Source organism: Fusarium venenatum (assembly GCF_020744135.1).
Source record: "Fusarium venenatum strain MPI-CAGE-CH-0201 chromosome Unknown EDB82scaffold_2, whole genome shotgun sequence".
In the NCBI taxonomy this organism is placed as follows: domain Eukaryota; kingdom Fungi; phylum Ascomycota; class Sordariomycetes; order Hypocreales; family Nectriaceae; genus Fusarium; species Fusarium venenatum.
In genome coordinates, this window is record NW_027072130.1 from 6,791,158 (window position 1) to 6,804,726 (window position 13,569).

Here is a 13,569-nt window from a genome sequence, read left to right on the forward strand (position 1 = left end):
ATTTTCAGTAAATTACTCCGTTCCTCTTACATTCTTCCATTGATAGAAAAAGATCACTTATTGTCAGATTTGATTATTATCGTAATTTATTGAATTGTTAATCTAACACAACAATCGGATCAGTCTACAGTACTAAGCATTCCAAAAAAGGAGGGACATGTGGAGATGTGATAATGGAATATACATGATGCAATCAATTATAGAGGGCGGTGAAGAAACAGGCGGTATAGACTCACTTAAAATACTTCGTCAATGCCTGAGAAATCAAGCCTGTTTTCGGGCCAACTATTACACCGAATTCCAGGGCTGGTTTTGTCACTATTTCTGGAGGAAATAAGACGTGAATAGCGAAGCTGCTAAAGATCCTTCAAATTCTGTCCCGGTACTGGGAATGACGTGCTGATCTTTTGGCCACTTTTCTGTTGAGCTTCCACGGCAATCGGCTGGCTTACAAATACATACAAACAACGTTAAAATCGCACGTTTCATCAAAGTTAGTTTTGGGCTTTCGATCGTGTGGCTAAAATAAGTAAATTCTCCGTAAAACTAGCACGAATGATTCGTGTACCGAGGTAAAATGCTCCATCACAAACTCCGCAAGTGGATATCGATATTGGTCTGTTCGTACGGGCTTTCGTAAGGGTCCGTGATGAATTTTTACGGACATTAGTAAAGATCAAATATATAAGAGAATGCTATACCATATCGTTCTTCATTCTCATTATCCAACTTATACCCCTTTACATCAATTGTTCCAATTATAAATAATATCATAAAAATGGCTCCTTCACGATACGGTTCAGAGGTCGTTGACCCTTCTCGCCTCCTTGAACCTCTCGAATATGTCTTTTCTGGTCAAAAGGCTCCCAACCGCTTCCTCAAGGCTGCCATGTCTGAGAAGCTCGCTACATGGGACGCCAACGATGTCTCTGCCCGAGGATATCCCACACCCGAACTTATCACCCTCTACAAGAACTGGGGAGCTGGAGGCTGGGGTTCCATTCTCACCAGCAACGTTATCATCGATGGAATGAACCTGGAAGCTCCCGGTAACCTTACCATCCCCGCTGATGAGCCCTTTGAGGGTCGTCGCTTCGATGGATTCAAGGAATTGGCTACCGTTTCCAAGAAGACTGGTAACCTCTTGATCGCTCAGGTCTCTCACGCTGGTCGTCAGGTCGAAGAGTGGATTCAGCCCAACCCCATCAGTGCTTCTGATGTTCAGCTCGTTAGCAGCAGCCCCGGAAAGACATATGGTGTTCCTCGACCCGCTACCAAGGAGGACATCGCTACTGTTATCAACGGCTTCGCCCACGCCGCCGAGTTCCTCGAGAAGGCCGGTTTCGACGGCATTGAGCTTCACGGTGCCCACGGTTATCTTCTTGCCCAGTTCTTGTCCCCTCGCACGAACAACCGAACCGACGAGTACGGTGGCAGCCGCGAGAACCGCATGCGTCTTGTCCTCGAGGTCATTGCTGAGATCAAGCGCCGCGTTAGCCCCAAGTTCATCGTTGGTATCAAGGCCAACGCTATTGAGTACACCCCCGGCGGTGTCGACGCTGAGGACGCCAAGGCTCTTGCCATTGAGCTTGAGAAGGCCAAGGTTGACTTCCTCGAGCTCTCTGGTGGCAACTACGAGAAGTTTGCCTTTGCTCACGTCAAGGAGGAGAACCGCAAGCGCGAAAACTACTTCCTTACCCAGGCCGAGGAGATTGTCAAAGGTCTGACACGAGACATGAAGGTTTTCTCCACTGGAGGTTTCAAGTCTGTCAAGGCCATGGTTGACTCCCTCGATATCATCGACGGTGTTGGTCTTGGACGCGCCAGTGCTCAGGAGCCCCGATTCCCTGAGCTCCTCAAGAAGGTCGCTGTTACAGGAACCATTGAGCAGTGCTTCGATCACGATGATGTTATGAAGCGATTCGCTGCTGCCGGTGTTCAGATTTCCCAGATTGCCAATGACCAGGAGCCCGTGGACCTGAGCAACCAGGAGAACACTGACGGTCTGTGGAACGATTTGTTGCAGTACTTCCAAAAGGCCGCTACGGATACAGAGCACAAGATATTCAAGTGGCCTGCTGTCACCCAGGTTGTTTACCCTTACAGTCAGGAAATTTAAGAACGGCAGGGATATGAAATAAAATATTATGATGTTTTTAGCGCTTTATAGACAATAGAAATGATATCTAATCACCTACAACTTGTACCTTTCGTATGATTATCGTATAATTTGTCGAAAATAGTCCCGCTTCTGCACTTTAAAGATAAGCTTCTCGCATAAGCTTATCCCCTCAACTTGATCAATTTCGGCAGTTATCAACGCCAAGCCCTACCCTGTCGCGACCTTTGAGGAACGATTCCGCCTTGACTCTGGCTATCCTCATTTCGTCCTTCTGTTACATAGCCGCCCGAGCTAAAAACGCCGTTCCGCTGTGCCCTTCCCCTGTTGACCACTCACGACTCGCCAGTGAGTTCAGCTTGCAGGGGTGAAGTCGGTTTTTCGATCATTCGTGTATGCAGGCCTCAGGGTACCAGAAAAATTACCGCTGGAAGCACAAGAGACGAAATTATCAGGTTAGCTTATGCTCGTTATACTATAGCTTTTAGACTACTTATTTTTGTACCCTAAGACTTAGGAATGCAACTTTTCTTCTACCCACCAGACAGGCTCTGAGAGAAAGAGATTAAAGCTGAATACATGGATCCTTGATAGCGACAAGATCGTCCAAAATTGGGCGTTTTACTGGTGATTTTGTAGCATGCTGTCTTGGCGGTGCTTCAGAGTAACAGTGTGCGTTGGACCCTACTTGACCGTTGTTCTGAGGGGGTTCATGCCAACCTTTACAAAAGGGGACCTTGTCCTTGTGGAGTAGTCTAATCATTTTGTTCTAGTCTTGGCTCGTAAGGCTGATGAACACGATGAAAACCGTTCTTTGGCTTGTTTTTTGGAACTTGGGTACAGTAATCTATCGACTAGTTACATTGGTTTGGATGTACTAACCTTGGATCCTCTCCAGGCCTTATCGCTCTTTCGATATGTGTTCTCGCAGGATGTAGAACATCAGCTGAGAAGAACTATGCTCTCATCCAGTGGCCAAGATCAACGATAGCTCTCATTTGGGGAGAAGAGTGTGAAACAGCCACGGCCGATATCATACCAGACTGGTACAAATTTGGTTCATCAGGTAAGTTTATCTCCCACATCTACTGCTATTGAGGATATTTATTAACATATTATTAGGAGTGTGTAGAGTCACTGACGGACATACATCATGCAAGAGCAAATTCCCTCCAACATTCAACCTCGCCCAAGCCGTCCTCAAAGACCTCGACGAAGCCGAATCATCAGACACATTGGAAAAATGCAGGGAAGCCATCGACAAGCCTATCGATCACAAGACTCCCAAGAAACTCGGCGCAGTCATGGTCGCCTTTCTTATCACGTCCATCTTTATCAGCATCTTCTCCATCGGCATAGCAGTCGCGGAAGGCAACGCCTGGGCCTTATGGACGACAGGTATACTAGCAATTGACATGTTGCTCATATTTGCGAGTCTTGTCCTTTGCGTCGCCATGATGAACTTCGAGGGAGGTGGATATCTTGCTGGTGTCCATGCGCAGGAGTTTTCGGATAGAGCCATGATGGGGATTGCCCTTTGGATGTTGCTTGCCATGCTCATTGGACGGCTATTGTCAAACCCCTGGTTAATCTTCCTTTTTATAGCGATCCTGGTTACCATTATCGTCGTGTCGCTAGTTCTTATTCGCACGAGGGGTTTCTTTTACGTCGTTCGTACGATGGCTACAATGGACTAGGATAGCAAACGAATACTAAGGAGTTTTCTCTCCCTCAAGAAACTTTGCGCCACTCTCAATAGTATTGAAGTAACATGGAAATGGCTGAATGCACATTCTTCTATCCCATCACATTTCCCACCAGATTTGCCCTTCCAATACAGGTTCCAATAAACGCCACGAGATTCACTTCTTGTCCACGTTCCTTGTATTCAAGGGTATGCCTATGCTTAATTTTTAACCTTTGTCCCCTGGAATCAGGAACAAAAGCTTAGTTCCACGAAACCCCAGCCACAATTCCGTAAACTGCCTGATATTGGACACTATTGCCAACGGTGGCGTCGAGGAATCTGGTATAAGTTCTGCGTTTGGCATAGTCTCGTTGTTTTGATGAACCAAAGCGGCTGAGACATGTTCCAGATCCTGGACTATTGTTCACTACGAGGGAGTCTATCAGTCTAGACAATATTTCGTTCTTGTGATGGAGGGGTAGAAATGAAGGATATCGATGATGGGAAGACGAGAAAATGTATATAACTTTAGGTCCACTTCCTAATCTTTGAGGAAGGAATCTACCACAGCAAACCATTAATCCCCTGTCTTCTTTGACTCTCCTTCAGTGCACTTATTCCGATCTCCCACGCGGAAGCACCGCTCAGCATTCCTTTACTCCCATTACCCTTCCTGTTAAAACATCACCATCATGGTATCTTCTTGGTTTATCATATACACCTACTTGCTCGCCGCAGCAGTAGCGGCAACTCCTCCCAACTACAGCGGCTACAAACGCGTCTGGCATCAAGGCTTTGAGGGTCAAGCAAACACTTTTCCCAGCACAGACACATGGCATATTATCCAGCGTCAAAAAAACTTCAACAATGAAGTCCAAGCTTACGTCAAGAGCACCAATAACTTGCGCAAGACTGGCAAGAACTCCCTCATGTTGATTCCCCGGAAATCCAATGGCAGATGGACCTCTGCTCGCATCGAGAGCAAGTACACTCTCACTCCCAAAGCTGGCAAGGTCACTAGAGTCGAAGCCAAACTCAGACTCGGTGGTAACTCTGCTAGGAGCAAGCAAGGTATTTGGCCTGCCTTTTGGCTCCTGGGTGAATCCATCCGCCGTGGCGTCAAGTGGCCTGCCTGCGGAGAGATCGATATTCTCGAAAACATCAACGGCGAGAAGATCGGCTATGGTGCGGTCCATTGTGATAGAACACCTGGAGGAATCTGCAATGAGCCTAATGGTATCGCGTCCAACATTGATGTCCCCGATAGCAACTTCCACACGTGGCGCGTCCAGTTTGATCGCCGCAACAGCAACTTCCGATCACAAAAGATTACCTGGTACCGTGATGGCAACGTCTTTCATCGCGTTACAGGTGCGGAGATCGGAAACTTAAACACATGGAAGACACTTTGCCAAAGTCCCTTGTTTATCATTTTCAACGTCGCCGTTGGTGGAGACTGGGTAAGTAATACCTTTATGCTGTTCAAGATGTTGGCTAATATGATGAATGACAGCCTGGCTGGCCCAACAGCAACACCAAGGATGGAATTGGAAACCACATGGAGGTCGCCTATGTGGCTCACTACGTCTCAAAGTAGATGTAACAGATGATCATTTCCCTATGTTATATACGTATGTCAAGAATAACAACAATCAACTTTGCCCAAGTGTTCTGCATCTTCAATGTGAATACTTTGCAGTCATTTCTTTCCAATCGTAAATTCAAAGCAAATTTGATGCCAATTCAAAGGCCAACATATTGAAACCTAAATTGCGTAGCGGTGGTTCATATTTATTCACTCACTCGCTCTCCAACAACACTTAACTTTGGCGTCCCTGGTCCTGAACTGCTTCTCTTCTTCAACTTCTGCCTTTCAGTTCTTGGTGTCATGGGGTCCGCACCTGGCTGAGATGAAGCCCTTACGCTACTTTTGCCAAACAAACTGCCCAGCCTGCTGCGACGGCGATCTCTATCACTGTCTATTACGGCGGGACTTCCTGTTGTGTTGCCCATATTGAATGGCGGGTCATCGTACTGTGCGTCTGGGATGGGCGGTGCGTCGCTTGAAGGGCCGTTGTCGTCATGTGGTCTTTGTAAACGGTATTGATTAGGGTGGTAAAACTTTCCCTTGTCGATCTCGTAACGGCCTGCTTCGATGGCTGCTTGGTTCTTTTCGATGGCTGCTGGGGTGCCACCAAAGTGTCTGTCAACGGTCGAGTTTAATGTTCCACGGAGTGTTTCACCAGCGCCCTGAATATGGCGATTAGCATGTTGCACACAAGTTGATCTCAGTAGTCAGTGACTTACATGAATACCTGCCGCAGCGGTCCTGAGATTCGCAAAAGTGGATTTACTAGCAGGCCGGGAATAATTGACGGCTTTATTATCTTGTGGAGGTGGAGGTGGTGGAAATGCGCCCTGGCCGATCTGCAACGGCGCGGGTACAAACTCGGCCGATCGTCTGACATTCCGCTCGGGAATTGTTGGTGAACTGAGATTGTCTGCAACTGAGGGTGCGGTTGATGGAGGAATTGAAGCTAGCGAAGGAACAGGATCGCGGGGTGGAATAATTCGTCGACCTGGTGTTTCTAGACTCTTGCGACGGGCTGTGGGTGTGATTGGCGATGGCTCCACAGGCGTGGGTGTTGTCTGAGGCACAGACACAGAAATTGGGACCGGCGGTTCAACAGGCGGTTGATACTGTGGTTGCAGGGAGTTGTTTTGGGGTTCAGGAAGTGAAGGAGGGACTGCTGGTTGCTGCTGTGGCGGCGGATGCGGGGAAACTGGGGTGACGTCTTCATTTGCGACAGTGGGCAATTCCATGACGGGATGAGGTTCCTCGATGGTGGAAGTTGTGCCATTTGAGTTTGTTATAGTGGTGGTGGTAGTTGTAGTAGTAGTTGTAGTTGTTATCGTTTGCCCAGTATTTGGGTTGGTGACTGTTTCTCTCTTGATGGTCGGGCTAGTCCAAGACTCTGGGCCTGAGTTGAGACAGGAATTGGTGTTGGTGTTAGTGTTGGTGTTGAAGTTGGCATTGGGGTTGGGAGTAGGCGTTGTAGTGTCTGGCGTCTTGCCAGGGCTCAATCCGGTACTGTTGACATTGCTCCTTGTGTTGTTCAAGTCGCCGCCATCTGTGGTGAGCGAGTGATTGGGTTCACTGCTTCCATACGTCGAATCTCCTGAAGTCTCGGCTGCTTCCGCTGCTGCTGCAGCTGATGTTGTTGCAGCTGGAGGTATTTGGAGGTCTTGGCTTTTTCTTTTGTCTTTGTCTTTGTCCTTTGAGGAGCTAAAGATCTTCCATTTCGAACGCTTCTCTTTATCCTTGTTGTGGTCGTCCTGCATGGTTGTATAATATCTGTCGACGTTCAATACTGGAATGAAGAATTGAATGTTAAAGTTGGAACAAGAAACCAAGTCTCAATGGTTCGGATGTAAATCCAAAGTAAAGTAAAATAAATCAGGCTTGTTCTTGTGGGATTCGTGGTGCAATATGACGATGATGAGGTCATCCGTCCTGGGTGCAACTTGGAATCCTCCAGCCACCGCCGATCACATCTTGGGAACTCCCACTAACGCGCAATGACTGTTCCATGACTTCAGAATCTGTGGCGCCAGCTCTTTTTGATCTCTACTCAGCCACGCAAGTTGAATCAGAGCTGACGAGTCGTGGTTGAGTATGGATGGTATCCTAACATGTTTGCCCTGTAGTTGGGTGAGGGACTGTTAGTAAGATATCACACAAACCTTGCATGTGGTAATAAACTTCGTGGAGAGGCCTCACCTACTTCTCAAAACCTACAGGATAATGACACTACGATATTGACTCTAAAATTGCATAAATCTTCGATCCGACCATGTTCGGCAACTACCGTATATCTCGCCTACACAGCCTCAAACTCCCTTTCAGGTGTCATTCTCCCTATTTTGGCAACACTACCCTGCATTTACGAGATCTTGCCAAGAGCACCTAACGAGAAGCCGTTTATGTAACGGTTCGTAGTTTGCTCTCTAATGTTTAGTCTTTTTGCAGTAGAATATCAGAGTGGGACTTTCATCTGATGCGCTGTCAAGAACGATAGCAATATTGCCAAAACGAAATAGACAAACCTCACACAATCAATCAAAAAAATCTCGGTATTGTCTTTCTTTTATAATGCCATGTCTCAATCTGCACTTTATCTCTTTCAGTTACGCTTTTTTCTCGATCCAAGCCCAAGAAAATTATTATATTTTATTGTGACATATTTCAGTATGTCGCTTTCGGTCATCGCACACTGGCTTTCAGTGAGTGGAATCGTCCTAAACACCGGCAGTGGCTCTTTGAGCCTTACCTTTGATAAAGAACTTCCGGACGGCTTCCGTGGAAATGGGTTTTTTCTTTCTTTCCTGAAGAGCTTGCCTATACAGTTGGAGTATAGCGTATCATCACTCTCACCTAATATCAAACAGAAATGAAATGGCCCTATATCGCTGTAGTCGATGGCCAAAAGGCAAATCGATTATGAGGTGCAAAAATTCCCTGCCTCCATACATCAAAAGGCGATCACAATGCGACTGTACGTGTTGATACCAACGCGCCCATTATTTCTGGCCACATCTACACTGTTTCTATGCAATCAGCCGACGCCCAGCTCAGTATAGGCGTCGGACCGGCGACGAATATCATGTCTTTGGTACAAGATTATCGTGGTATCTAGAACTACAACCGCGGCGACTTACCAGCCCTAGTTGAGAGAGAGAGGGCCTAGACTCGAGACCAATTTGAGACCACCGACCCCGTCACACCAGAACGACAGTTTTTGCTAGAGTTTCAATACTAACAGTTACTTCACAAGCCGATTGCGTAACGTTGAGTTTACCCTTGTCGAAGTGGAGATTATGTCGATGGACTTCCACTCCCCTACCGCGAGCTTCCCTAATGTGCGACCAACTATAGACTTTGAGAGGATGTTGGAGCTTCAGTGGCACTTCACTGTTTAAGTATTTCAATATAAGTGCGAAAGCGTACTGAATTATTGTCTGCATTGGACTGTGGGGAGACTTCTCATAGGGTGATCGTTTTCACGCGCAAATTCTAGTGAATTGGATGTTCCAGTCACTCGGATCCATGTTGCTAAAAACCCCATTGAATGTGCATCGACAGATGCAGCGAAATACAAGCCCACCTATCTGTACGCTGAATATTTTACTATCTATCTCCAAGGTATCCAGGCGCGCGCCGGTATTGTTGCTGACGACATACGGTCCTTTCACTGGCAAGAGGTGACCCACGGACGAGGAACAGGTTGTAGGTACCTGTCAGGTCTAAGTGTATGTTGCATTCAGTGGCAGTTCTGGTTGCGAAAAGGTATGGTGGCATAAAGCAAAATTGGATTAGAAGGAAGATAGCAAGTGACAGAAGAACAGATTTCTCCAGCAAGAAAGACTTTATCATTCGTAGCCATAAAGACTTAGCGATTGGATGGACAGGAGGTTAGATTCGACATAGACTGTACCACAGCGGCCTAGATATACTGATTTTCGGGTAGTTTACTTTCCTTTACACATACGACTGGCGTGAAGTGACCGCTCGCGTTGACTGCAGAGACTCACTAGAGAGGTTGGTCGGCTGACGTAATCATTTTACTCTGGTGGAGATCGTCAAAGCACAGAACTCATCAAGAACTTACTCTTCTATGATTGTCCTGAAAACCAACAAATCATGTCAAAGCGAAATCTTCTTCTATGCTTCGATGCATTCGGTACCCTCATAAGACCTGTCAAGCCAGTCGCGCAGCAATACGCACAAGTCGCTCGCCAGTGCGGTCTTACCGACTTCAGCGATGAAGAGCTGCAATCGACTTTGATATCGACCATCAAGCAAGAGTCCAAGAAAAATCCAAACTTTGGGAAGGAGACAGGTCTTGGGGCTACAAAATGGTGGACAAATGTTGGTTTCAGCGTTGGTGTCTATCTCGGGACAGTGCTGATGTTCTTCAGGTCATTCACAATACATTCACACCTTTGTTGAAAGACGACCAAACTCTCCCCCAAGATCTAGCTCCCAAACTCCTTCACCGATTTGCTTCTAGAGAGGGGTATGAAACTGAGACAGGCCTTGTCGAAGCCTTCAAAGGCTTGAAAGGCAGCCCATCTCGGCATTACGACCAACTTGTTGTCGGCGTCATCACCAACTCGGACGATCGCATTCCAAGCATTCTATCATCTCTCGGCATCAATGTGAGCCCTTTACGCTACGGTACAGACTCAGATGCGAACAAGATCAAAAACAACATCTATGACATTGACTTTCACTGTATGTCCTACGATGTTGGTGTCGAAAAACCAGACAACCGCATCTTCAGCGCCGCCGAATCCATGCTTGCCCAAATCATCAGCGCTCGCAGTGGACGGAATTTGGACGAGTCCAAGACAGAACTAAGTGGCTGGCAGAAAGTGTATGTTGGTGATGATTATTCAAAGGACGTGGTTGGATCGATCAATGCTGGGTGGAAGCCGGTTCTTCTTGATCCGAAGGATGATTGCGAGAGTGTTTCCGACCTAAAGCGCTGGCGATCTTCTCCAGGAGGTGAATCTCAAAAAAAGGCCTGCAGGATCGAAGATCATCCTACGGAGACCGTTGAAGGGCTGTTCAAGGGCCACGAATTTGCAACCGTCCATTCACTTGGAAGTCTGTTGTCTTGGCTCAAGAACGGGACATCGGGTTCAACAGCATGATACTCTGAATGCTCTAGCATGACCGCGCTTGAGGGACTTGACACGTTGTCACATCGCATTTCAGTCAGATATCTAGGTAAGATAGAAATATGCGACTTTCCCTTTATGCACGCCGAGATATTAGGATTGTGGAACTATTACTTAATCGAGCTCGCCGAAATGAATCATCTTGAACCATCCCCAAAACGGTTGGGCGGGATCTTATTTTGACAACACGAACAAAATGTCTTTAAATTCTGGTATATAAGGCGCATTATTGTGTTCTAACCTTATTCCCGCAGAGTCTTTTCAGTACACCGAACTTCAATATTCTGACATCCAACTTCAACCATGGCCCATCAGGATATATCAATCGTTGAATCAACACGACTAGTTGTTCAATGTGAAGAAAAAGCCGTCCCTTTATCCCTTCTCGACTGCACAGCCGCCAACTTTTCCAACACCACTGCGATCTGGCTTTACGAAAAGCCAACCCTACTCGCCCGCAACGAATACCTTTTTGGCCGTCACCTGCGCAGAGCATTATCCACCACTCTACAGTCTTACCCTCAATGGTGCGGACATTTGAAGGCTGTTGAGTCTACAGACGGAAGTGTCCCACCAGAAGCCAAGCACTTCCCTCCGCATGCGCGACGCTTTGGACGACTATACGCGCACTTTGGAACCGAGAATGATCCTGGTGTGGAATTCGTCTACGCCAAAAGCTCTGTTGCGCTCGATTCTTTATACCCCTTCAACAGAATCTCCAAACATCCCATTTGGCCCTGCGAGTCCACGCGGTTCCAACAATTCCTACCATCAGTGCCGATAGCTAAGCCACTAAATCATGTCATCAAAGATGAAAGCGGTCGATTATATCCTCTCCTTGCAGTCCAGATAACTGAAATGACCTGCGGTGGATTTGTCCTGGCTTTGAACGGTTCGCATCCTCTCGCTGATGCCACAACCTTCATGTCTCTTCTCAAAGACTGGGCTTCCATCAGCCAATCTTTACTTCGCGGAGAGTCTGCCATTCGGCCGGCACCCATCTTCGACCCTGCAATTGTTGACAAACTCGCCGCTGGAGACATCAATATTGTACACCCAGACGAAAATCTTGTAAAACAAGCCAAATCGTTACCGATGCACAGATATGACTGGTGGGCTCCTGGTTCAGCACCTCCCTGGCCATTTAAGATTCCGGAGCCTTTCGACAAGCCGGAACTCGAACCAGTAGGCAACGTTATGCCTTGGGAAGACTGGGATATCACTTCTCCGGTATCCAAATGTGTTGTTCACCTCAGCAAAGAACAAGTCGACGTTCTATGGAAGAAAGCAAATGAGGGTTCAACACAAAGGCTCAGCCAGCACGATGCGATCTTGGCTCATATATGGTCCTGCATAGCCCGCGCGCGGCGCTTAGAGAACGACAAAAATCCTTTCCATTGCGACCTCGTCTATGGTATCAGGCCATCTTTTCAGCTAGACAACAAATTCATTGGGTCGCCTATTATCATGATGAACATCGAACTTCCTGCATCACAAGTCTGCGATCGATCCAACGCGACTGGTGTAGCCAACCAGGTCCGCGATACCCTTAAGATAACGTCCAATCCATCGAACATATCCGCTCACATCCACACACTCGCCTACGAGAAGTCTCCTCAGCGAATATGGCAAGCATTCCTGGGTCGCCGTCATGTATTGGTAACGACTTGGGCACGAGCTGGGGTTTATGGAATCGATTTTGGGCTTGGCTCTACATCTGTTTATGCAGAAGGCATTGTACCGGAGATGGATGGCAATGTTTTGATCAAGGAAGCACCTGGCCCCCTCCAAAAGTATTGGACTGATAATGGTGTCGATATATCAATCCATTTGGTAACGGATGACATGAAACACCTAGTAATGGACTCACTGCTGTTCCCGACGGTCATGCCTCATGAAGAAGACACTTCTTGATTGCCCGCAGGGTATCAGAAAAATTAGCCACTGGAAGCATAAGAGACGAAATTAGTAGGCCACTTTATGTTCCTTAGACTATTGGTCTTAGACCACTTATGTTTATACCCTAAGACTCAGGAGGCCATTTCTTCTGCTGCCCACTAGTTTGCGTATTATGTCCGCTCCCCGCAATTGCCGGATTTTTGGACTCGTCTAGCAGAGTACAAGTCCCAAATTCTCAAATCCTTCTTCCGTGTCCTGCATTTGTTCATTAATTAGCATTGATATAAAGCGGGTCACTTCTTTCAATTTACCATTCTTGCCCAAAAACCCACGATAGTACGATTTCCAGGTTCCTCAGTACCACATTCTAGACCATCGCAGTTTTGGCTCTTAACAATCGAACCAAGAAATTCATGTTCCCGGTCACGATTTGTTTGTATCTTGAACTAAGTCAGACCTCCTGTTTCATAGCCAGAATCAAAGACTTACCGTCAACCCCACCATCACGCCTTTCAACCACCATCTCATTATTTTGTTGATCCGTTCTCCGCCCCGTCCGTCGATTTCGAAGGTTTCCTCATGTTCATAAGCAATAGCTTTGTGATCGCTGTATCGATTGTCAGTTCGTCTGAATCCCAATTCCGCAGCTGCTTGTGCATCATTGGATTCCATGGTGATGGATTCCAGTTTCAACATATGTGTTTCATGAACTCGATGTCAAACCACAATACGGCTAAGCTTCTCGGGGTTTTCATCCACGAACGTTGCGAAGCATACCGGACGTTGCGGTCGCCCTAAAGCATCTTCCTCGGTCAAATAATAGTCAAAGTATTGGAAGATCAATCCCGACTTCGGAATCTCAGGGTGCTATGAAGTTAGATCCGTCGACTGCGGTATTTCAGGGTGGTGATAAGGTAACGGAGTTGCATCGATCGATAGCGTTACAAGCTTAATACCCTATTTGCATGTCAGTTGATGTCTTCGTAGAGTACCTCTTTTGTTCCCTAGAGAGTAGTAGTATTGGGCCACTTACGTCAAATCCACATTTCAGGGTTTTCACCAGGCCTCCAAACAATCTGGAGCAAATTTTCCACTTGGGGATATTCTGATGATCTCCAAT

General features: G+C 46.9%; 6 protein-coding genes across 6 annotated transcripts; 5 read left to right on the top strand and 1 right to left on the bottom strand.

Annotated features, from left to right (window-relative positions):
• Nucleotides 1-367: 367 nt before the first annotated feature.
• Nucleotides 368-2,196, top strand: EDB82DRAFT_500431 (uncharacterized protein). The gene has a single exon (XM_025735648.2). The coding sequence runs from the start codon at nucleotides 779-781 to the stop codon at nucleotides 2,117-2,119; it is 1,341 nt and encodes a 446-aa protein (XP_025586333.1). The 5' UTR covers nucleotides 368-778; the 3' UTR covers nucleotides 2,120-2,196.
• Nucleotides 2,197-2,893: 697 nt separating this feature from the next.
• Nucleotides 2,894-4,113, top strand: EDB82DRAFT_500433 (uncharacterized protein). The gene is made up of 3 exons (XM_025735649.2): nucleotides 2,894-2,956; nucleotides 3,018-3,185; nucleotides 3,242-4,113. The coding sequence occupies exons 1-3, from the start codon at nucleotides 2,911-2,913 to the stop codon at nucleotides 3,814-3,816; spliced, it is 789 nt and encodes a 262-aa protein (XP_025586334.2). The 5' UTR covers nucleotides 2,894-2,910; the 3' UTR covers nucleotides 3,817-4,113.
• A 385-nt stretch (nucleotides 4,114-4,498) lies between these two features.
• On the top strand, nucleotides 4,499-5,403 carry EDB82DRAFT_475757 (concanavalin A-like lectin/glucanase domain-containing protein; the record flags this gene model as incomplete). Its single annotated transcript, XM_025735650.1, has 2 exons — nucleotides 4,499-5,266; nucleotides 5,320-5,403. The coding sequence occupies 2 exons, from the start codon at nucleotides 4,499-4,501 to the stop codon at nucleotides 5,401-5,403; spliced, it is 852 nt and encodes a 283-aa protein (XP_025586335.1).
• On the bottom strand, nucleotides 5,344-7,318 carry EDB82DRAFT_575500 (uncharacterized protein). Its single transcript, XM_025735651.2, has 2 exons — nucleotides 6,114-7,318; nucleotides 5,344-6,056 (listed from the first exon to the last, which is right to left on the bottom strand). The coding sequence occupies exons 1-2, from the start codon at nucleotides 7,146-7,148 to the stop codon at nucleotides 5,598-5,600; spliced, it is 1,494 nt and encodes a 497-aa protein (XP_025586336.1). The 5' UTR covers nucleotides 7,149-7,318; the 3' UTR covers nucleotides 5,344-5,597.
• A 2,074-nt stretch (nucleotides 7,319-9,392) lies between these two features.
• Nucleotides 9,393-10,688, top strand: EDB82DRAFT_180310 (uncharacterized protein). The gene is made up of 2 exons (XM_025735652.2): nucleotides 9,393-9,735; nucleotides 9,786-10,688. The coding sequence occupies exons 1-2, from the start codon at nucleotides 9,508-9,510 to the stop codon at nucleotides 10,521-10,523; spliced, it is 966 nt and encodes a 321-aa protein (XP_025586337.1). The 5' UTR covers nucleotides 9,393-9,507; the 3' UTR covers nucleotides 10,524-10,688.
• Nucleotides 10,689-12,746, top strand: EDB82DRAFT_180311 (uncharacterized protein). Its single transcript, XM_025735653.2, has one exon. The coding sequence runs from the start codon at nucleotides 10,854-10,856 to the stop codon at nucleotides 12,462-12,464; it is 1,611 nt and encodes a 536-aa protein (XP_025586338.1). The 5' UTR covers nucleotides 10,689-10,853; the 3' UTR covers nucleotides 12,465-12,746.
• Nucleotides 12,747-13,569: the final 823 nt, after the last annotated feature.